The sequence below is a fragment of the Saccharomyces paradoxus genome, chromosome VIII, assembly GCF_002079055.1.
Source record: "Saccharomyces paradoxus chromosome VIII, complete sequence".
NCBI classification, from domain to species: Eukaryota; Fungi; Ascomycota; class Saccharomycetes; order Saccharomycetales; family Saccharomycetaceae; genus Saccharomyces; species Saccharomyces paradoxus.
Genome location: NC_047494.1, coordinates 88,473 through 111,427, shown reverse-complemented (window position 1 = coordinate 111,427; position 22,955 = coordinate 88,473). Strand labels below are relative to the sequence as shown.

General features: G+C 37.8%; 13 protein-coding genes and 1 non-coding gene across 14 annotated transcripts; 8 read left to right on the top strand and 6 right to left on the bottom strand.

Annotated features, from left to right (window-relative positions):
* Positions 1-28: 28 nt before the first annotated feature.
* On the top strand, positions 29-730 carry SOD2 (superoxide dismutase SOD2; the record flags this gene model as incomplete). Its single annotated transcript, XM_033910787.1, has 1 exon — positions 29-730. One exon carries the CDS (start codon positions 29-31, stop codon positions 728-730), a length of 702 nt encoding a protein of 233 aa, XP_033766678.1.
* A 1,186-nt stretch (positions 731-1,916) lies between these two features.
* ERG11 (sterol 14-demethylase) lies at positions 1,917-3,509 on the top strand (the record flags this gene model as incomplete). The annotated part of the gene is made up of 1 exon (XM_033910786.1): positions 1,917-3,509. The coding sequence occupies one exon, from the start codon at positions 1,917-1,919 to the stop codon at positions 3,507-3,509; it is 1,593 nt and encodes a 530-aa protein (XP_033766677.1).
* Positions 3,510-4,232: 723 nt separating this feature from the next.
* Positions 4,233-5,861, bottom strand: STP2 (Stp2p; the record flags this gene model as incomplete). Its single annotated transcript, XM_033910785.1, has 1 exon — positions 4,233-5,861. One exon carries the CDS (start codon positions 5,859-5,861, stop codon positions 4,233-4,235), a length of 1,629 nt encoding a protein of 542 aa, XP_033766676.1.
* Positions 5,862-7,283: 1,422 nt separating this feature from the next.
* SPAR_Htrna3T lies at positions 7,284-7,356 on the top strand. Its single transcript has one exon. It is a non-coding gene; the product is annotated as a tRNA-Thr (tRNA).
* A 205-nt stretch (positions 7,357-7,561) lies between these two features.
* On the top strand, positions 7,562-7,843 carry TIM10 (protein transporter TIM10; the record flags this gene model as incomplete). The annotated part of the gene is made up of 1 exon (XM_033910784.1): positions 7,562-7,843. The coding sequence occupies one exon, from the start codon at positions 7,562-7,564 to the stop codon at positions 7,841-7,843; it is 282 nt and encodes a 93-aa protein (XP_033766675.1).
* A 690-nt stretch (positions 7,844-8,533) lies between these two features.
* On the top strand, positions 8,534-9,952 carry GPA1 (guanine nucleotide-binding protein subunit alpha; the record flags this gene model as incomplete). Its single annotated transcript, XM_033910783.1, has 1 exon — positions 8,534-9,952. One exon carries the CDS (start codon positions 8,534-8,536, stop codon positions 9,950-9,952), a length of 1,419 nt encoding a protein of 472 aa, XP_033766674.1.
* Positions 9,953-10,352: 400 nt separating this feature from the next.
* NEM1 (Nem1-Spo7 phosphatase catalytic subunit NEM1) lies at positions 10,353-11,696 on the top strand (the record flags this gene model as incomplete). The annotated part of the gene is made up of 1 exon (XM_033910782.1): positions 10,353-11,696. One exon carries the CDS (start codon positions 10,353-10,355, stop codon positions 11,694-11,696), a length of 1,344 nt encoding a protein of 447 aa, XP_033766673.1.
* Positions 11,697-12,110: 414 nt separating this feature from the next.
* Positions 12,111-13,400, top strand: TCD1 (tRNA threonylcarbamoyladenosine dehydratase; the record flags this gene model as incomplete). The annotated part of the gene is made up of 1 exon (XM_033910781.1): positions 12,111-13,400. The coding sequence occupies one exon, from the start codon at positions 12,111-12,113 to the stop codon at positions 13,398-13,400; it is 1,290 nt and encodes a 429-aa protein (XP_033766672.1).
* A 139-nt stretch (positions 13,401-13,539) lies between these two features.
* LEU5 (coenzyme A transporter) lies at positions 13,540-14,613 on the bottom strand (the record flags this gene model as incomplete). The annotated part of the gene is made up of 1 exon (XM_033910780.1): positions 13,540-14,613. The coding sequence occupies one exon, from the start codon at positions 14,611-14,613 to the stop codon at positions 13,540-13,542; it is 1,074 nt and encodes a 357-aa protein (XP_033766671.1).
* A 728-nt stretch (positions 14,614-15,341) lies between these two features.
* On the bottom strand, positions 15,342-15,638 carry QCR10 (ubiquinol--cytochrome-c reductase subunit 10; the record flags this gene model as incomplete). Its single annotated transcript, XM_033910779.1, has 2 exons — positions 15,342-15,569; positions 15,633-15,638. 2 exons carry the CDS (start codon positions 15,636-15,638, stop codon positions 15,342-15,344), a joined length of 234 nt encoding a protein of 77 aa, XP_033766670.1.
* Positions 15,639-16,099: 461 nt separating this feature from the next.
* OSH7 (oxysterol-binding protein related protein OSH7) lies at positions 16,100-17,413 on the bottom strand (the record flags this gene model as incomplete). Its single annotated transcript, XM_033910778.1, has 1 exon — positions 16,100-17,413. One exon carries the CDS (start codon positions 17,411-17,413, stop codon positions 16,100-16,102), a length of 1,314 nt encoding a protein of 437 aa, XP_033766669.1.
* A 1,005-nt stretch (positions 17,414-18,418) lies between these two features.
* RPL14B (60S ribosomal protein eL14) lies at positions 18,419-19,252 on the bottom strand (the record flags this gene model as incomplete). Its single annotated transcript, XM_033910777.1, has 2 exons — positions 18,419-18,706; positions 19,124-19,252. The coding sequence occupies 2 exons, from the start codon at positions 19,250-19,252 to the stop codon at positions 18,419-18,421; spliced, it is 417 nt and encodes a 138-aa protein (XP_033766668.1).
* A 320-nt stretch (positions 19,253-19,572) lies between these two features.
* Positions 19,573-20,919, bottom strand: HSE1 (ESCRT-0 subunit protein HSE1; the record flags this gene model as incomplete). Its single annotated transcript, XM_033910776.1, has 1 exon — positions 19,573-20,919. One exon carries the CDS (start codon positions 20,917-20,919, stop codon positions 19,573-19,575), a length of 1,347 nt encoding a protein of 448 aa, XP_033766667.1.
* Positions 20,920-21,648: 729 nt separating this feature from the next.
* Positions 21,649-22,884, top strand: LAG1 (sphingosine N-acyltransferase LAG1; the record flags this gene model as incomplete). Its single annotated transcript, XM_033910775.1, has 1 exon — positions 21,649-22,884. One exon carries the CDS (start codon positions 21,649-21,651, stop codon positions 22,882-22,884), a length of 1,236 nt encoding a protein of 411 aa, XP_033766666.1.
* Positions 22,885-22,955: the final 71 nt, after the last annotated feature.

Here is a 22,955-nt window from a genome sequence, read left to right as displayed (position 1 = left end):
TAACTATAGCTCCTAAAAAGATACCAGGATGTTCGCTAAGACAGCAGCTGCCAATTTAACCAAGAAGGGAGGTTTGTCATTGCTCTCCACCACAGCAAGGAGAACCAAAGTCACCTTGCCTGACTTGAAATGGGACTTTGGTGCACTAGAACCTTATATTTCCGGTCAAATCAACGAATTGCATTACACCAAGCATCATCAAACTTACGTGAACGGATTCAACACTGCTGTTGACCAATTTCAAGAGCTCTCGGATCTTCTGGCCAAGGAGCCAACCCCTGCAAACGCAAGGAAAATGATTGCTATCCAGCAAAACATCAAGTTCCATGGCGGTGGTTTCACAAACCATTGTCTATTTTGGGAAAACCTGGCTCCAGAGTCACAGGGCGGTGGTGAACCACCTACCGGAGCTTTGGCTAAGGCAATTGACGAGCAGTTTGGCAGTTTGGATGAATTGATTAAGTTGACTAACACAAAACTTGCAGGCGTACAGGGTTCCGGATGGGCCTTCATTGTCAAGAACCTCTCTAATGGAGGCAAGTTGGATGTTGTTCAAACCTACAACCAGGACACTGTCACCGGCCCTCTAATTCCTCTAGTTGCTATCGACGCCTGGGAACACGCCTACTATTTGCAGTACCAGAACAAGAAAGCCGACTACTTCAAAGCCATTTGGAACGTGGTTAACTGGAAGGAAGCATCCAGAAGGTTCGATGCGGGCAAGATTTGAAGAAAGAAAGAAAGAAATTTTTTTCCCGCTGTGCCCATTTGATTTGAACTACTCTACTAAACCACACAACTCTCACTCCCCTATTTAATAATATATTTTACTTTTAAAATACATATACATGCATCGTACGAAAAGAAAAAAGAAAGAAAAAATGAAAAAAGGGAGAGAGACAATACAACCTTCCCTCTACTTCTTCTCTTTCTTTGTTCCCTCTCGCTTTTTGCGATACTTGCGCCTGTACACTACATTACTTTGCCAGATTAACTCACCATTAGGCAGAGAAGCAATTGTTCTTGTTATTGTTCCAACCGATAATTGTAAAGGTATTACTGTCGTAAACGATTGCTTACTCAGGGAGATCTCCGAAAACGGCAATTGGTGTGCACCGTGCGATGTTATGATCGCCGGCTGTCCCGTACAGACGAACAATTGCAACAATGGGCGCTTGTTTTGTGCCGCGCCCGGGAATTACCGGAGGCACAGCAAAATACGAAATTTCCGGCAGAGTGCTCCTGTACGAAAACGAGGCGAGTTCTTTATTCCCGACTAAGCCGTACGATATAGTACTGTTACACGAAGTTGTTGCTAAACGAGCAGGCCGCAAACAATGTGCGTGCAAGATTTGCCTGGTTGGACAATCTTAAAGGCCGATAATCCACGAAAAACGAGACAAACGAAGCGTTGGTTCTAAACGAAACGAAAAGAAACTAACATTTCGAGATAATCGCTTTTCAGATGACAATAGTCTCTTGCAGAACACAATGAGTGTGGTAGGTATCTTGCAGGAGACATCGATTTTATGTCTGAATTTTTTTTTCTTGGTATGAACATATCCTATTGTGCATCTCCACGAGTTAACGACGTTTACGTACTTGCATGTATTCGAAAAGCCTCTAAAAATTGCCCTCCATGTGTATTCATTATATAAGATAGCGTATTTTCCCTTAGTTTTCTTATTCCCTCTTAATTCTCCTTCTGAGTATCTTTTTTTTTTCCTATTTCTTTTTCCCTTTTCGTTAGTGGTAAATTATTTATAAAAGGACTGATAAGCAGTAACGTTCAGCGTGTGTATTTTCGATAGGAAGTAATAATTTTTCATTATATTTATTAATAGGTTCCAAGAAATTTTTTTTTTCCTTCACAATTGCAGGCTTGAACAGAAACAGAACAAAGGAATAATAAAAAGATGTCAGCTACCAAGTCAATCGTTGGTGAGGCATTGGAATACGTAAACATTGGTTTAAGTCATTTCTTGGCTTTACCATTGGCCCAAAGAATTTCTTTGATCATAATAACTCCTTTCATTTACAATATTGTATGGCAATTACTATATTCTTTGAGAAAAGACCGTCCACCTTTAGTGTTCTACTGGATTCCATGGGTAGGTAGTGCTGTTGTATACGGTATGAAGCCATACGAATTCTTCGAAGAATGTCAAAAGAAATACGGTGATATTTTCTCATTCGTTTTATTAGGAAGAGTCATGACGGTGTATTTAGGACCAAAGGGTCACGAATTTGTCTTCAATGCTAAGTTGGCAGATGTCTCGGCAGAAGCTGCTTACGCTCATTTGACCACCCCAGTTTTCGGTAAAGGTGTTATCTACGATTGTCCAAATTCTAGATTGATGGAGCAAAAGAAATTTGTTAAGGGTGCTCTAACTAAAGAAGCCTTCAAGAGCTACGTCCCATTGATTGCTGAAGAAGTGTACAAGTACTTCAGGGACTCGAAGAACTTCCGTTTGAATGAAAGATCTACGGGTACTATTGACGTCATGGTTACTCAACCTGAAATGACCATTTTCACCGCTTCAAGATCGTTATTGGGTAAGGAAATGAGACAGAAGTTGGATACTGATTTTGCTTACTTGTACAGTGATTTGGATAAAGGTTTCACCCCAATCAATTTCGTCTTTCCTAACTTGCCATTAGAACACTACAGAAAGAGAGATCACGCTCAAAAGGCTATCTCCGGTACTTACATGTCTTTAATTAAGGAAAGAAGAAAGAACAACGATATTCAAGACAGAGATTTGATTGATTCTTTGATGAAGAACTCTACCTACAAGGATGGTGTCAAGATGACGGATCAAGAAATTGCTAACTTGTTAATTGGTGTCTTAATGGGTGGTCAACATACTTCTGCTGCCACTTCTGCTTGGATTTTATTGCACTTGGCTGAAAGACCAGATGTTCAACAAGAATTGTACGAAGAGCAAATGCGTGTTTTGGACGGTGGTAAGAAGGAATTGACTTACGATTTATTAGAAGAAATGCCATTATTGAACCAAACTATTAAGGAAACTCTAAGAATGCACCACCCATTGCACTCTTTGTTCCGTAAAGTCATGAAGGATATGCACGTTCCAAACACTTCTTATGTCATCCCAGCAGGTTATCATGTTTTGGTTTCTCCAGGTTACACTCATTTAAGAGACGAATATTTCCCTCATGCTCACCAATTCAACATTCATCGTTGGAACAACGATTCTGCCTCTTCTTATTCTGTCGGTGAAGAAGTCGATTACGGTTTCGGTGCCATTTCTAAAGGTGTCAGCTCTCCATACTTACCTTTCGGTGGTGGTAGACACAGATGTATTGGTGAACACTTTGCTTACTGCCAATTAGGTGTTCTAATGTCCATCTTTATCAGAACATTGAAATGGCATTACCCAGAGGGTAAGAGTGTCCCACCTCCTGACTTTACATCCATGGTTACTCTTCCAACTGGTCCAGCCAAGATCATTTGGGAAAAGAGAAATCCAGAACAAAAGGTCTAAGGTTTGTAACACAAAAAAAGAGGGGTTTTACATTCACATGGGCCTCATTCCCAATCCTCATTCACCTCCAATGATTTATTTTATTTGCCAGTACGTTTGATGTGACATCGTGCGACATCGAGTAGTCATTTTCAAACTTGGACAGCCATTCCGCATTATTTATGAGTGGGTATGGTTTCACTTCTTTATTTATAAATATTTATACTACGAAATTATATATAGATTACATTTCTAAAACAACATCAAACATAAGGTTTATTTATGCAACACGCTTACTGCATTGGAAGTGAAAACATATATATAGCATGCAGCTGACTGGGTAAGGCAGTCTTTTTGCAAACCTGTAAATCGTTTGACAATTTTAGATTGTCAAGGTGGAACTTAGCTTGGTGAAAGAAGCTATTAGCGCCTCGAACCAGTCGTGTATTGCTATCAAGAGACTGAGAGAAGGAATTTTTGGCGTTACTGCGGAAGCTTATTTAAAAAAAATCCACTGGAACGAATGTATAGGGGATTCGTCACTACTCGCTCTCACGATAATCCAAATGATAAGCGGATCGTATTGTCTTAATATCTTCGTTCATCACATTTCCTCCCTTGTTTCATAAAGCACCACTAGAAAATAATATATTTGCTATTTGCTACAAAAATAATATAATAATAATATTACGTAAAAAAACCTGAAACCACCATAAAAATAAAAAATAAAAAATAAAATAAACCTTAAAATTCTATCCCGTTAGCTTTTTTGTAAAGAGCCAAATAGTCTTGAGTCTCCTTCAAGTGATTCTCACCCAGAAGCTCAAAGTCCATTTGCTTCTGTAACATCTCATTAATGGAAATCATATTGCTTTCCTTTGGCTGATTAATTAAGTCTTCCTCGGTCTTGTCTGGCTCCAACAATGATTGCTCTGAATCCAGCGGATATGATTTATTCGTTTCTGTAGTTGTGATCGGATCGCCTGAAAGTGGGGATAATGCTGATGAGGCCGAGGATAATGCTGGGGAATCCATATGTAATACGTATCTTGATGATTGATATTCCTGAGGTAGAGAAGATGCATTCTGGGGTGACAGATTTGGGGGAGATATAATTGGCCGCTCCTTGGATTTTTGGATGTTTGTAGGTCCTCTTAATTGAGTAGTCTGTGTGGATTTTAAGATTTGTTTTTGTTCAAACCACTGGGTGCCGATTCCAGTTTCATTTTTATCAGTTTTCGTCGGCAGGATCTTGTCATTGTGACGTTCTTTGGACTGTATTACTGCCGCTTCCATGCAAATGTTATTTAGAGTCGCTCTCGGTTCGAGAACACTTTCGTCTGACGAGATGAATCTTGTCTGACCGTCCGAAGTCTTTATCATTTTCATTTTAGAAGTCTTCTTCTTTTCTCGTATTCCCTCTGAATAGCCTTCTGGTAGCCCTTTGCAACTCCCAGCCTCAATGTGATTTTCCACCCAGCTCTCACTAGTACTAAAGTATTCCCCACATTGTGTGCACACCCCAGATGATTTATTACGGTCCTGAGGCTTAATACCTTCTGGGTAAGTGAAATGTCTAGATTTCAAATGCGTTTTGTACGTATCTCTTCTGCTGAACCCGCCAGAAGTATGGCATCGCAGCTCTTGTGAAATACTATTATCGAAAAACGGACAGTGATAGGCCTTCCTTTTCGCATGCTTTTTGATGTGTCGTGTTAAGTAACCTCTGATGCGGAACCTGGCATCGCAATAGTGACATATGTATGGTAAAGTTTCGGACGATTCATCGGCAGTTCCTTGAACGTGATCAGATAAGGGGGATTCATCAATACTTTTCTTCGATGCGGGAGTTATTACGCTACTTATAGGCGTAATAGGAAGGAAATTCGAGGGGAAAAGGGCTTTGTACTGGTCATTATTGATATAGGATTCGTCAAGTAAGGGGGAACTTAGCAAGTCGTTCTGTAGCTTTGCTGGCTCGCCGCTACTGGGATCCCGCGAAATCGTTTCGCCCAAGTTCAAATGTGTACTTACTGTGCCATTCTTGTCAATTTCAATTGAGAAAGGTGTTTCCAGGTTATCCAAATTTAAAGCGCAGGGCACAACTGAAGATTTTGACGTCAGACTCAACTGTTTGTTGTTCTGTCTGGGAAATAATTCGCTCACATCAGTCAGATCGTCTTTTTTGGTAGCACAGCAGTCTTTCTGCGGATGGCTTTGTTTCGCAGGTTCTAAAGCTTCGAAAGGAGTACTCTTGGAAGATTTGTCGTCTTTTACATTAGGCACAATCACTTGTTGCACTACTGCTTTGAGGTAGTCATATATCTTTGTTAGCACGCTGTTCCGTGTTGAAGATAGTGATAAGATAGGCATGATAATAAATTTCTTACTTCCCCAGTTTTTACTCTTGCCTTTCTCTGTTTGTCGGATGATTAATCACTGTTTATTAATCGTTAATCATCGTCTTTTTCGCTTTCTGTCCGTATTGGAAAGTGGATGAAAAAAAAATGATAAGAATTCTAAAAAAAGCTGTTCTTCGTTCGAATTGACGACTTCGAGAAGGGTAACAAATTTTGGACCTTCAAAGAGCCCATTTAACAAGCTCATTTCCCACCCTTCGAAGGGCATTCCATGCGTTCAAAATCTCCATTAATAGCCTGCATTATACTTATTAACTGTTCCAAGTTCCAAGCTAAACGCCGACAATTTTTTGGGAGATGGTTTTTTTCAGTTAGTAGTTCTCTTTCTTTGACTATATGTAAACGTCAGTAGTCATGATAGTTGGTTTTTCTTGTACACTATGAGAACTTTTTTTCCTTCAAGCTTAAAAATGGTTCGTTTCTGTGAATTCATTTTATGCTGGGTGCGATCCTCTTTTTGGTTGTTACTTGCTGTAATTTATGGTTGATTTGGGTCTAAGGAGCCGCCCACTTCACTCGATGATTTGTTCTTTTCTCTGGTTCCCTTGAGGATAGTTCTCTTTCATCAACATTTAGCTTCACGAAAACTGACCGCAAAACCTTTGCCAAGGTGTTATCCATATTCTCATTCACCGGAGCTTTCTTTCACTATTTGATCGGTTCGATGTGCTTTTCAAGCAATAGTTAATAGCCTCATCTTCTTCACGCTTACTGCAAAATTCTCTATAAAGCTCTGGGACTTTCTCTGTTCTGGAATTTTTGTGTTGTTGTCATCACGACATGCGCCTTTCACAGTTTTGCCGCCCATGGCCAATGGTGCATTGCGCTATAGGTTTTCAATGTCTCCACTTCAATGAAATGAGCTGGTCAAATAATCCATACAAAACTACCTCTTTCCCGCCTCTAGGGCGGTGAATTATTATTTAATGTAAATCTCTATACACAGCTTATTGTTTTGTAGCTTAGATAGCAATGTATCGGAATAGGAGTTAACCATCGGCTATTAACCAGTATTTCTGTTACTAGATTCACACGGTCGTCGTGAAAAAACTTCTACTATAATCTGTATACCCAATTACATAGCGTTTGTCAACAGTGGAATTCCAACAATAATCTTAATGGTAAATAAACGTCAAATAGTATGTTTTGGTGGTAAAAAAGAATATTGAAAATAAATAAAGTTAAAAATTAGTGGAGGAGGCGAAAACAAGAGAAAAGAGTACCGTACCGATTTTATACTTGGGTAGCTCTTTTGAGCCTTGGTATAAAGGTTATCCCATTTTGATTTTGCTCAGCAGCAGTAGCAGCAGAATAGTAATATTCTCAAAACTTATCAACAACTAAAAAAATTTAAGCTGAAAATCATAACAAGAAAGCTTCTATGGCCAAGTTGGTAAGGCGCCACACTAGTAATGTGGAGATCATCGGTTCAACTCCGATTGGAAGCATTTTTTGCATGGATACCTCACCTCGTAGCCAATGATCACCCTCCGAAACTATCGGATTTTTTTTTTCTAATTTTTTTTTCAGCGAGAGCTGATAATGAACGTACAAGAGTAAGCTCTCTGAAGAACAAATACTCTCCTTGTCCTCCTCTTTTGCCTTTTGACAGATAAACAAGCAGCAACAGGAAACTAACATACCTAAAATAACATGTCTTTCCTGGGTTTTGGTGGCGGTCAGCCTCAATTATCATCTCAGCAAAAGATTCAAGCTGCGGAGGCTGAATTGGATTTAGTCACTGATATGTTTAATAAGTTGGTTAATAATTGTTATAAAAAATGTATCAATACTTCTTACTCCGAGGGTGAACTGAATAAGAATGAATCTTCGTGCCTAGACAGATGTGTGGCCAAATACTTCGAAACCAATGTACAAGTTGGTGAAAATATGCAGAAAATGGGCCAGTCATTTAACGCAGCCGGCAAGTTTTAGAAGTGTGCATTAGGACAGTAATGATAAGACGAAAATAAGAAAAGAAAGTCATAAGCTGTTTTACTAGACTCATCGTTATAATAAGTATTATTGATTCATATCCTGTACATACAAGTAACATTATACTCTTTTCTATATTTTTTCTTTGCCTCTTCTCTCCCAAGGCATATATTGATTGAAAACAAGATCGTTAGTGAACAGATCATACTAAAGCCAGGGAAGAAATCTTTAATTTGGAAAGTAAAACATATAACGATATTCCTTTTCCCTGCAGGCAGCACTGATTAGTTTCATTTTGAAACCCATCTTGGTTTTATTTCACCAAAATACACTCACTGCATCATGTTGAAAAACACATCAATTTTAGGCTCCTGCGCGTCTTTCTGTGTGCTTCTTGGTAGAAATATGATTAAATTGGGAGGAAGGAAAATTTTTGTTACAGGTTGTTTTCCCTAAAGGGAAATATTAAAAAATAATTAAAATAAAGAGAATAGCAAAATTCCGTCAATGCGGTTACGTTTTAAATTATTCGTTTTCTTTGGATCTGTTATTCTCTTTTCTTGTCGTTCTGTTTCTACCATTTTTGACCATCTCTAATCTAAACTGGGAAGAGCTTTTCATACTGTTAATCGGTATATATAACATCACACCAATCATCTAAGGAGTACAAGCTGATATTTTAAGGTAGGAATGGGGTGTACAGTCAGCACGCAAACAATAGATGACGAAAGCGATCCGTTTTTACAGAATAAAAGAGCTAATGATGTTATTGAGCAATCGTTGCAGCTAGAGAAACAACGTGACAAGAGTGAAATAAAACTGTTACTATTAGGTGCTGGCGAATCAGGCAAATCAACGGTTTTAAAACAATTGAAATTATTACACCAAGGTGGTTTCTCCCACCAAGAAAGGTTACAATACGCTCAGGTGATATGGGCAGATGCCATACAATCAATGAAAATCTTGATTATTCAGGCCAGAAAACTAGGTATTCAACTTGACTGTGATGATCCAATCAAAAACAAAGACTTGTTTGCATGTAAGAGAATACTGCTAAAGGCTAAAGCATTAGATTATATCAACGCCAGTGTTGCCGGTGGTTCTGAATTTTTAAATGATTATGTGCTGAAGTACTCAGAAAGGTATGAAACTAGGAGGCGCGTTCAGAGTACTGGACGAGCAAAAGCCGCTTTCGATGAAGACGGCAACATTCCTAATACTAGAAGTGACACTAACAAAGATGCTGAAGCAGTGACACAAAATGAGGATGATGATAGAAACAACAGAAGTAGACTTAATCTACAGGATATTTGCAAAGACCTGAACCAAGAAGGCGATGACCAGATGTTTGTTAGGAAAACATCAAGGGAAATTCAAGGACAAAATAGACAAAATCTTATTCACGAAGACATTGCTAAGGCAATAAAGCAACTTTGGAATAACGACAAAGGTATAAAGCAATGCTTTGCACGTTCCAATGAGTTTCAATTGGAGGGCTCGGCTGCATACTACTTTGACAACATTGAAAAATTTGCTAGTCCGAATTATGTCTGTACAGATGAGGACATTTTGAAGGGCCGTATAAAGACCACGGGTATTACAGAAACCGAGTTTAACATCGGTTCGTCCAAATTTAAGGTCCTTGACGCTGGTGGACAACGTTCTGAACGTAAGAAATGGATTCATTGCTTTGAAGGAATTACAGCAGTTTTGTTTGTTTTAGCGATGAGTGAATACGACCAGATGTTGTTTGAAGATGAAAGGGTCAACAGAATGCATGAATCAATAATGCTATTTGATACATTATTGAACTCCAAGTGGTTCAAAGATACACCGTTTATTTTGTTCTTAAACAAGATTGATTTATTCGAAGAAAAGGTGAAAAGCATGCCCATAAGAAAATACTTTCCTGATTACCAAGGCCGTGTCGGCGATGCAGAAGCTGGTTTGAGATATTTTGAGAAAATATTTTTGAGCTTGAATAAGACAAATAAACCAATTTATGTGAAACGAACGTGCGCCACCGATACACAAACTATGAAATTCGTATTAAGCGCAGTCACCGATCTAATCATCCAGCAAAACCTTAAAAAAAGTGGTATTATATAAAGAGAATGTGTAGTTGAAGTAGTGTTTAGATATGTAAATCCTCTTTTTAAAAGAAACAAGGAAGAGCAGCAGCACAAAAAAGAATAGTTTTTTCATTTAGACTCTATGATTCAATGCCAAATGAAAAAGCCATTTTGTTCAACAGTTCTTGATCTCGTTAAATCGTTCCGGGTTTTCAATTGAAAAACAAGGGTAATAAAATCGCATGAGAAGAAAAAAGGTCCAGGCACTTTTTTAAAAGAAAAATCTCTTGAAAACAGTTAATTCTTCTACGTAAGAACAGGGCATTATCTCGAATTCTTCTCCGTGGTAAATACTCGGGATATATAGAATCTATTTTGCATCCTATTCTCGCTTTTCTTTATTGTTGTTAATTTCTGGACATTGTTTCATCAATTGAATGAATGCCCTAAAATATTTCTCAAATCATTTAATAACTACAAAGAAACAAAAAAAAATCGATGTTGAGGTGACAAAGAATCAGGATGTACTCAATACTTCAAAGGAAGCTTCGAACTCATATGCTGGTCACATTGAGAATGATTGCGTTATTGAAGTGAACCAACAGTACGATCACTCCTCAGACCACTTTAAAGAATCTAACCAAAATGAAGAGGGTAAACAGTCTGTTCCTACAAAGCCAAAGGCGTTATATTCCGTCCTGAAAGAGAGAATAGCGTCAATATTGTGGGCACTACTGCTTTTTCTTCCGTATTATCTGATAATCAAGCCTTTGATGTCTTTATGGTTTGTTTTTACCTTCCCACTAAATGTCATCGAGCGTCGTGTAAAACATGCCGATAAGAAGAACAGGGTTTCGAGTGATAATGAGAATGAATCGTCTACAAGTTTAAGTAATATTAGCGATTCTCGCGAGAAAGTAAATCCTAAAAATAGCAATCTTAATACGATCCCAGAGGCTGTGGATGATGACTTAAATGCCAGTGATGAAATAATTCTGCAAAGAGATAATGTCAAAGGCTCATTACTAAGAGCCCAGTCAGTCAAATCAAGGCAAAGAAGTTATTCCAAATCGGAACTATCACTTACTAATCACTCAAGTGCTAATACCGTATTTGGTACAAAACGAATGGGAAGGTTCTTATTTCCAAAGAAGCTGATACCTAAATCAGTACTAAATACGCAAAAGAAGAAGAAATTGGTCATAGATCTCGATGAAACCCTAATTCATTCAGCTTCCCGAAGTACAACACATAGTAACTCTTCTCAGGGTCACTTGGTGGAAGTAAAGTTTGGATTAAGCGGAATCCGGACGCTATATTTTATTCACAAGAGACCCTATTGTGATTTATTTCTAACAAAAGTTAGCAAGTGGTACGACCTTATCATTTTTACAGCTTCCATGAAAGAATATGCTGATCCTGTGATAGATTGGTTAGAAGGCTCCTTCCCATCCAGTTTTTCAAAGAGATATTACCGTTCTGATTGCGTTCTAAGGGATGGCGTTGGCTACATTAAGGATCTGAGCATCGTCAAGGACTCTGAAGAAAATGGGAAAGGCAGTTCCTCCTCTTCTTTGGATGATGTCATTATTATAGACAATAGCCCAGTAAGTTACGCGATGAATGTAGATAACGCCATTCAAGTGGAAGGTTGGATAAGTGATCCGACAGATACAGACCTACTGAACCTATTACCTTTCTTGGAGGCGATGAGATATTCGACAGATGTCAGGAATATACTGGCATTGAAACATGGAGAAAAGGCATTCAATATAAACTGATAATTCTTACTGTTTCCTTCCAAAAAATGAAAAGTATAGGAAATAAATCGTCTATCTATTGCAGCTCATTTGACGAAAAGAATATTGCATTCAAGGTTGAAAAATGGAAGAGAAAAGACCTCTTTTTGATTTTCTACATATAAGCATATTAATTATTTAGCGGGAAGATATACTTGGTCTAAACGGTATATATATGTTAGAAGAGAATCTTGATTTTTTTTTAGTCTTACATATTATCTTCAGCAGTAGCATGCTAAATGCTGATATCTTGCTTTACCTTTTGCTGTAACGTTTCTTGATTTCTTTTTCATCTTGTATGCAGTAGCGAAAAGAGGCAAGAACAAGAAAATTTTTTTCTAGCATTAGCGAGGTATTAATAAATACAGCAATTAGTCAAGACAACAGAACGAACAAATGGCAAATAGTACGTGGAAGTTAGTTGTTACTACGGCTCTTATATCGTTGTTTTCAACTCAACTAGCCAAAAGTGTATGGAATGAATATAAACTTTCATGTGCGGCTAATAAGAATAAAACCGCATCACAACCTCGTCAATATGATGAGCACTTATTTAGGGAACAATTGGCTCGTAACTATGCATTTCTCGGTGAAGAAGGTATGAGCAAGATCAAAGAACAGTATATAGTTATAGTTGGCGCTGGAGAAGTGGGGTCGTGGGTATGCACAATGTTAATTCGTTCAGGCTGTCAGAGGATTATGATTATTGATCCGGAAAACATATCTATTGACTCCTTGAACACCCATTGTTGCGCAGTTTTATCAGATATTGGAAAGCCCAAAGTCCAATGCTTGAAAGAATACTTGTCTAAGGTTGCTCCTTGGTCCGAAATAAAAGCAAAGGCTAAGACTTGGACCAAAGAAAACTCACACGACTTAATTTTTGCAGATGGTGAGTCCCCAACTTTTATCGTGGATTGTCTAGATAATCTAGAATCCAAGGTGGATCTATTAGAGTACGCCCATAACAATAAAATAAGCGTTATCTCTTCCATGGGTGTCGCCACCAAATCAGATCCAACCCGTGTAAATATAAATGATATATCGATGACAGAATTTGACCCTATATCTCGTTGTGTGAGAAGAAAATTGAGGAAAAGAGGTATCGTCACAGGAATTCCTGTTGTTTTTAGTAATGAAATGCTTGACCCACGTCGGGACGACGTACTCTCTTCCATAGATGGCGAACACTGTGCGATCAATGCCAGTAGAGATGAAGCTCTAAGACATTTACCGGAATTAGGAACCATGCCTGGTATATTTGGTTTGAGTATTGCGACATGGATTTTAACCAAAGTTTCCGGCTACCCAATGAAAGAAAATGAAGTCAAGAATAGGCTAAAGTTTCATGACGGCATCCTAGAGACTTTCCAAAAGCAGATGGCGCGATTGAATGAAAACAAAGATCAATCATCATTGCTTGGGTTGAAAGAGGTCGGTTATATAGTCGAAGAAATGTTTAGAGGCAAATCTCCTATTAGTGGATACTCTACAAAACTAGCTCTAACAAAATGGGAGGCCAACAAAGCGGTTTCCTTAACTAATGTTGTTCTAATGACGAAAGAAGAGCAAGAAATTCACGAAAAGAGGATTTTGCTGGATGGTGAAAAACTAACAGCTGTATACTCTAGCGAAGTTCTCAATGTTATTGAGAGGGTTTTTAAAGAAGAGGAGTACTACTTTTAGCGATGGAAAATCAAATACAATATATTGAATATAGATTTATTAATACTATTTACATCATAATGCAATGCAGTACACTTCCTATAGAACCCAAATAGACGGTTCTACTGCGATATGTAAACAAAAAAAATGCGATGCATTATTAAATGCCAAAATTCCATTTCATTCTTTCATAGACGAAAAAACTACACGCAACCATAGGTGTCACCTTGATATAACCTATGCTTAGACCAACAAAAAATCCCCGTACTCCACGTTCTCTAAATATTATTTGAGCAATTTCAGATATTGATTGAAATTTATGATCATACATATTTTTGGGTGATAAAGCACTTACTTGAAGCCTTCTCCTAATAATTTCAAATGGATATGCTGCCGTTTGGGAGGCCATACCAGCTAGACCACCAGAGATCAGTTCAGCCCAAGTGCGCAAAGGTTTCCTCTGCTTTTTCTGTACCCTTTCCAATTCATCATCTTCGGAAAGTTCTAATACTGAATAGGGGGCAAAGAAAGGACTCTTCAGCACATCATGAAGTAAATCATGAGCAAAAAATGACACACCTGCATATGGAATCATTCCAAGTACAGTTGGAACATAACCCCTGTAAAAATTACACCAATGACAAAACCAATTAGGAATATAATCATTTTTGATTAGTGTGGTTGAAGCTGGTTCCGCATATATTTTCTTGATTATCATTCTTAGCTTTACTCTCTTATGTTCTGTTTCATATGCTAACCTAACCCTCACAAGATCCAACGGATATGTTATGAAAACACTGCATAATCCTGCCAGTGAACCACTCACCAACCTTCTCCAATGTGATTCAAACTCTTTTGAGGGAATCAAGGTGTTTCTAATCTGTTCATAAGCAACAAACTTGACAGCAGCATATGGGAAAATCCTTAGAAGGGTTGCTGAATGGCCTTGAAAAAACCCTCTTATCCCATCATTGATCCATATATGCTTGGCCGCCTCTACTAATCCTATTAGTGAGCCTGCATACTTCGTGTAGTGTGGATTGGATGTTTGAAATAAAATTTTTATCCTATCTAAGGGTGCGATTAGTGTTTTGGCACATGAACCTGATATACCTCCAGCTAATCCCGATCGTACAATATAATCAAATGAATTTCTATCAAATGAGGTCTTTTGTGTATTATCGTTGTTTGTAGGCTTGTAGCTGTTGTTAGAATCTGGGCTATCTCGCGTCATAGTTCTAAGAGTTGTATTTATTTAAGCAGTTACCTCGAGAAATTCCACTGGTGCTCTAACAAGCTGATTATTCTGTAACTTTGGGCGTTATTTACTTCTTGAAGGGGTTGACGAGTTCTGAATGGATGAAGTTTTCAAGTGCTTGATTTTACGCTATTTGAGGTTATTTTAGGAGATGATCTTTCAAGGGTTTTTAAATGCTAAATATACTATTTATTTGGTCTTTTCTTCCGGCGGGTTGAAAGTTCAGCTGCGGGAAGGTACTGTACTCCATTTAAAAAAAAGAATTAAATTACAAGAAACGGCGTTAGCATTGGTAGATGCCTAAGTACTGAAGTCATCAAAATGGCGTATTACATAGGTTTCCTTGATAATACACATGAATGTACCATTATGAGCTGAAAGCGATGGAATCTTTCTACAATCTTACTGCAAAGTTCAAAAGGTATTAAAAAAGGAAGAACAAGCCTGAAGTTTATTCCTCCCTGTATTACTAATGTCTCAATAAATATTTAAAAAATAGAGGTATAGATACTTAAAAATGTTGTAGAGATCAATTACTTTTTATACCTTTTATGATCCAGTTTTTACTAATATGTATAGATAATCGAGAATATGCAAAAATAAAAAAAATCCAAGTGTGTTTTGCAATAATTCTTCCTCCCAAATAATAGAAAAGAACGTAAAACAAATAAATAAAATCGCTCAGCTTGTTATGTCTGTCGGCTTTAATTAGGTTTATCTTCTGGTGGAGTATGATCCTCTAATGTAGATCCTAACAATGGGATCTTTTTGTATAAAGTATCTTGAAACTTAGGCCATCCTTCTGTGAACACAAATAAACCAAGCATGCTGGCTCCGCCCCATAACATTAAATTCGGAGCGTAAGCTGTTAAACTTCTTAAAGAAAGTCTACCGAAATGTAGACCAGTTTTTGAAGACAGGTGAGAAGTGTACTGTATCATAGATGTTAGTATATTAATTTAATCCTAGCTCAGATAATATGATGCGCTACTTACTGCCATTGTTGTATAGTTTTAAGTCTTGCGGATTGTATCTACCGATATATTTGTCGACTTACGCTTTCACTATGAAGTTTATTGTGGAAGGCATATATACCAAGCTACACGTTCAAATCGTTATGAGATATATCTCGTCCCCTTGATAAATGGCATGGTTTTTCGATGCGGAGACAACGGGTCAAGTCGTCTTGAGTTTTAATTGGATCAAAATCACGTGACAAATACAATAATACAATAGGAATACATGCTTGAAAACTATATATATACATATATATATATATTCATAGTGCCACAGCATTACCTCAACGCATTCCTCAATCATTAAAAGTTGTTGCCAAGATCAAGGAGAACTTTCGCAAACCGTAAAGTCTGAAAAAACATACATATGGCTATGTGTATACTACGCTGACATTGAAATAGCGGATTGGAAAATCGTACTCAGATAGATAAAATGGGATAACAATCTAATTCTTTTGAATTTCGTGCTTTTTATAAGCTGGAATGGAGAATTTTTCTGTGAATGCCTGCCCTGGTAAAATCGGGGCAGTTTCCAAAATGCTCCTGATCTGTTCTTCATGCTTGTCGGTCCCTTCAGGGATGTGCTTGTAAACATAATAATCCAAATCTTCACCTGGCTCTGCCCTTCTAAATAATTTTGGATGAAATTCGACGCCGTCCTCGGTTCTTTTTTTGGCCAGCACTCTTTGATGGTTTTCTATTTGAAACTTCTCTTCTGTGGCTATATCATGGTCACGTACAGCTAGCGCATCTGTGACCTTCTTCCAAAGCCTTCTAGATTCGTATTCTCCTTGTTCCTCCAATGGACGTACTTTAGGAGCTAGGGGAAAATGCTGATGAGTGTCGAAGAGAACAGTCTTTTTGGAGTTTTTTTCTCTCAAGTCTTTGATATATATAATATCATTCCATTTACCACTAATTTGGTAGTATTCTTTACCATCGTAATCCTTAATTATACCTTCAATCGCATCATAAGTACCGGAAATGAAGCCTTTTGTTTTAAACTCAATATCCACTTGATAATTGGGACCAGTAATGATCATGTGATCTCCCAGTTCAATTCTCATCTTGCCAAATAGAATTCCCCTCGCGTAAACATTTGGTTGCGAGAGAGTATATTTCTCTGGTTTACCTTTTGCGTCCATGATATCAAGGAATTGCAATACAGTCAAACCCTCCATCATTGCAGCACTTGAGTTCCCTAAGAATTTCGATTTTGGCACAACAACACCATCGACTCTAATATTCGATTCTGGAATCATGTAAAAGTACGCAGATTCAGGAGGATGGTGACTCGTTTGTTCTGCAATATAAAAGGCCTGTTGCTTGTTAGGTAAATCCCAATAAGCTGTAAAATGTTCTCCAAGAATTGGGTTTAGGGGCTTCTTTACAGCTCTGGGCCCAATGTGCCAACCTGCTAGATACCATGCTACGACTTTAACGAATCTTTGTAGCCCATTTTTGTCGGAGTGTGCTTCTAAAAGAACATCTGGGAATTGCAATTGGTTAGTAATTCTCTCCAACATCGATTTTTTTTCCAGAATGAAAGTCGGTAGAGTGATTCTTGATAAATCACAACCAGGCTTCAATTGGGAAATGATATTTAATAGAATGCTTTGCCCAGATTCATCATTCTCATCAATATCATCCGTATCTGCTCCACTTGGTTTAGAATTTGCACCGCTGGATGCAATCCCGTTAATAGAGCTATGAGAACTGTTTGTTAAAGAAGGTATATTCTTTAGTTTATTGAGAGCCATTCTTTGTTTTCTAACGCACTGGTTGGCTTCTATGTCAAAATGGAAGAAGGAAAAATCTCTTTTGTTCTTTCCATCTAAACATTCCGCATCCCCTTCTTTGTTAACAATTCTCGAAAATATACTTTCATCCTTTAGAATTCAGGATTTGCGAGTGACCTCGGAAAATGAGTACGCACGACCGAATTGACATTTTTAACAAAGTATTGATATTTTTATCTAACTTGAACTAGATAATCGTAAATGTATTACATTTCTTATCTTAAGCGCTCAGTTATACATTTATATAAGCACAGAAATATGTTGAGGACTCTTCAATAATAATACACTAAGTAAACATTTTATAATCATCCAATTCATGAAAGTAGTCACATGATAAGTATAAATAAGTAAATATAAAATAATTTAATTTTCTAAAAAACTATATCTAATTTTAACATTAAAAAAGATAATTATTTATCGGGTTTTGGCTTCCGAAGCAAAAAAGTTAGTTGATCCCTTATCGTCAAATGCGCGAAAATTAAAATGGTAATTGATATTTATGTGACAACGCTAAGGGTAGTTTTGTCAACAAAGAATTTTATCGCTCCTTAATGCCACACATTTTGCCGATTTTTATAGGATATCAGCAGCAGAGAAATTTAAGAAGAATGAGGTCCCATGACTACTTGAATACGTTTCACTAAGTACTACTGCCTTTCTATAACTTAGGTATTTTCTCCTTCTGCATTAAAAAGTAGCTACCTTCAGTGAAAAATACTTACGTAAGTACGGAAACTCTCATGATGTGTTGAAAATGGACCCGTTAAGGGTATCCTCTTGGGAAATATCATAATCAACACACATTGTATAATCATCAAGAAAAACGCGGAATGTGGCCAGAACAAAATGAAATGATATGTTGTTTATATAAATGGTTAAGATTAATATATATATAATATGCATTGACGGAACGCAAGGTTTGCTTTCAGTACTTACCTATGGATTTTAGAATAATTATTCTTCTTTTTAAGCCTTAGCCAAAGCCTTCTTGACAGTGTATCTCTTTTGCTTTCTTAAAACCATAACTTGGAATCTTTCAAAGTCAGTCAAAGCAGTACGTCTTTCACGTTGAGCAATCTTCTTAGCCCAAGATGAAGCAGCCCACTTTTCGCAGACACCAGCAGCGGCCCACTTCTTGGAAACGGTAGCAGTTCTAGCACCTCTTGGTAGAGCAAAGGTCAATGGAGTTAAGACAACTTGACCCAAGTTGATGGCTTGACGTGGAACACCAGCTTTTGGACCGTCGATCAAAACCTATAATAATTGATAACGAATAATTTAAAAAGTTATTCGTAAAAGTTGTTAGTAAAATGAAATTCTTCTAAGACTCAAAAAATATAAAATCGCGTTACTTGATGAGGTATGGCTAACTGTGCTGAAGTCATCTTTTCGAATATGAGGCGTTATTAACTGCTCGCGGACGGAGTTTGCTACCAACAAAATATGTAAACATTTCACTGTTGTTCATTCCGAAAGGAGAATAGCACAACTCAGCCTCTCTGTCTTATTGGGTATCTCATTGCGTATTTTAACATCCAAGCATCACTTCATGTGCCTTCATTATTCAATCATGGATCAGAGAGCCATTGAAGGTCTCTCAAATTACAGCGGTTTCATCCTCCTCACAATTTCTTTTTCAGTTTGTCTATAGGTTTTTTAGGTTCAACATACCTTCTTTTGGTCAATAATTTCGACGATAGCAGCTAATTTACCTGCGGATTGACCTTTCTTGATCAAAACAACACGGCCAACTTCGACTAATCTCCAGTTGGAGGCTTTAACAATAGAATCAGTGGACATTTTTGGTTTATTTGCGCGTTTATTTCCTTAAGATGCTCTAAATGCTTCACACTAACAAATGCTTATAGCCTCTTTTCTTCATCATTAATTTAGGATGTTAGGATACCCTTTTCTGAAGATTGTGAAATTTGAAATGTCGGAGAATGGCCGGCGAGTTTGAAGAAAAAAGCCAAGATATCTTTTGCAGTGTGGTGTAAATATATTAAAATGTATGGGCGGAGAGGCGTCCCCAAAGACCTTAGCGGCAAGATATGAAAGTTGAGTAAGACGCCTTATAAAATTAAAAGTATCTTAAGGTGCTATGTAGATTTAGAGAACTATTATTCATAACCAGGTGGCGGTTGGCTAACAACTGAATATCCAAGATCATAGCCGTACTGTGAGGTATCATTTCCGCTATTTGCAGAATGTTGCATTGGTAAATTAGAAGGGTAGGGTACGTACTCGTGGCTTTGGTAACTTTGCCCCTGAGGTGGCATTACTGGAACAGTATTAGCATTAGGCATCCCCGCATAAAGCGCAGGGCCTGGGACTGGAAGAGAGACATGTGCGTTTGCTGCACGGTCCATAAGTTGATTATAGGAGTGTTCCGCGTTTACCAGGACTTGACGCAAAGATAACATGTCTTCCTTCTCTTTAGCATATTTACCAATCATTCTTGTAACTTGTGGTCTTAAAGGCGTCACAGAACCGTACATATCCCCAATATGAGGGTCTTGCAAAACTTCATTTGAATTTCCCGTTTTGGATGCTGTATTAAGCGAATTATGAAGTTGATCTATGGTACTTTTTTGGGAGAATACCATTGCTTCTTTATTTTTTTCATTTTCAATTTCTTCTTTGGATGGTTCAACGATCGGTGTTACATAATTTAACGGAAATATACCCATATTTCCTCGAAGAGCACCCTTCCACCAGTCTCTATATACTTGTTCCAGCACTATAATAACATCGCCCTTTCTAAAGGATAATTCATCAGGCTCATTTGTAGATAAGTCATATAGGGCCCTCACTCTTCTCACAACGGTTTGCCCCGGTATGGTGTGAGCAGGAGCTTGATTCTGCTGCTGCTGCTGCGGAAGGACTTCGGCACTTCCCTTTTCCTGTTCTTGTAGCTTTTTTTGCTTTTCGTACTCAAACAAAGACATTTTTAGTGCTTTTTGTAATTCTTCATCATCGGAGTTATCTGCCTGAGTACTCATATTGTGCTTCTCTGGTATATTAGGCTGTTTTACCAAGTAGGGCGCCTTTCTTTTGATTTTGTCATACAGATCTCCCATGGCGCGTAATGATGGGTCATCCTTGAATGAATCAGACAGTTGCTTAACAACATCAGTCACTGCTTTCTTTAGAGTAATGTGTACGGAATGACTATCGATGAGCGCATATAACAATGAGGTAAAATGTTTTGAACTGATTTCCTGTCTTAAGCGGGAACCACAATTTTCTGCCAAAGATACAGTCAAAGAGAGCGTTCTTAAGATCACATTAGCATCCTCTTGTTCTAATCTCTTCTCTATAAGAGTCATAACCTCTTGCCCATTATCTTCGGGGTCTTCCTTTACCAAATCGCAAACCTCTAAAATGTACTGCCAGTTGTCACTTCTCAACTTGGGATCTGTCGCCCTCAACACAGCATTTCTTATTCCTACCACAGATGATGACATCTTTGTCAAGGATTATTCAAATAGATTCGTGCACTGCCTCTGGCGTCACCCCTATAGTTAATGTTCAGACCTCATTGCGTTCCTTTTATGTAATACAAATTTCTTAAGCGAATCACTAATAACGGCATATATATGATGTTTACGATTAAAATAATGTGTATAATGACGTACAAAGGTCACTAAAATTCTGCGACAGTAATGCAAGATATAGTCCCTAATTAATCTTAGAGCCTGTTGAGGTTCTGCACTTCTTAGCGTCATTGATCATAGATCAACTAAGGTAAGGTAGTTATTCCCTTACAGGTACACACATAAACAGTGGTCAGGGAGCTCGCTAGTATCTCAAAACTAATGTTGATAGTACAGTACAGTACAGATAAACATATCTCCCTCATAGAGCAATTAACTCCTCATACTTACCTATTACGCCATCTTCCCTTTAAAAACTTCCTGGCCGAGGACAGCCCAGGGGTAGTGAAAAACCGATGAAAAACTTCTATTTTCTGGCAGAACGTTCAAATTGCATCATTAACGTTTTACGCGCTATCACCTGGCAAGCAAGGCAAGGAAAACTGCGGCTCTGCACGAAGTAAGTCAAACTTTCTGGCAAAAAAGATTTGATAAGGTTGTCTCAATTGACCTGACTGTTTGACTTTATAGGGCGGCAAGGTAATTAAGCAGCGTTGAAAGTGAACTCCACAACACACACAAAACTGAAGAGATAACAACATGGCATCAGCTACGGACAAATCCATCGATAGGCTAGTTGTTAATGCTAAAACAAGAAGACGGAATTCTTCCGTGGGGAAAATTGATTTAGGTGATACAGTCCCCGGGTTTGCAGCCATGCCTGAAAGCACTGCATCTAGGAATGAGGCCAAAAAGAGAATGATAGCTTTAACTGGGGACTCTAAGAAGGATAGTGACCTACTGTGGAAAGTTTGGTTTTCATACAGAGAAATGAATTATCGTCATAGTTGGTTAACACCATTCTTCATAATTGTGTCCGTGTATAGTGCGTACTTTTTATCTGGGAATAGAACAGAATCCAACCCACTGCATATGTTCGTAGCCATATCATATCAGATTGACGGCACAGACTCATATGCGAAGGGTATTAAAGATTTGAGTTTTGTGTTTTTCTACATGATTTTCTTTACATTTTTACGTGAATTTTTGATGGATGTTGTAATTCGACCATTCACGGTTTACTTAAATGTTACTTCCGAGCATCGTCAAAAGCGTATGCTGGAACAAATGTACGCTATATTTTATTGTGGAATTTCGGGGCCCTTTGGCCTTTATATTATGTACCATAGCGATTTATGGTTGTTCAAGACAAAACCAATGTACAGAACATATCCTGATATAACCAATCCGTTCTTGTTTAAGATATTTTACTTGGGTCAGGCGGCATTTTGGGCACAACAAGCTTGTGTTCTTGTTCTACAATTAGAAAAGCCAAGAAAGGATTACAAGGAATTGGTTTTTCATCACATTGTGACATTATTATTGATTTGGTCATCATATGTTTTCCATTTCACCAAAATGGGATTGGCCATCTATATTACCATGGATGTGTCAGATTTTTTCCTTTCTTTGTCAAAGACATTGAACTATCTGAATTCTGTATTTACACCCTTTGTGTTCGGCTTGTTTGTGTTCTTTTGGATTTATCTGCGCCATGTCGTGAATATTAGGATATTGTGGTCTGTCTTAACGGAATTTCGTCATGAAGGAAATTATGTGCTAAATTTTGCAACGCAACAATACAAATGTTGGATTTCGTTGCCAATTGTATTTGTGCTAATTGCAGCCTTGCAATTAGTTAATTTGTATTGGTTGTTTTTGATTCTTAGAATCTTGTATAGATTGATATGGCAAGGTATACAAAAAGACGAAAGAAGTGACAGTGATTCAGATGAGAGCGCTGAAAATGAAGAATCTAAGGAAAAATGTGAATGAAAGTGTCCCAAGTAAAACACCATGCCATCACATTACTTCCCCCCCTGTATGAAGACCAAAGTAATATGGTA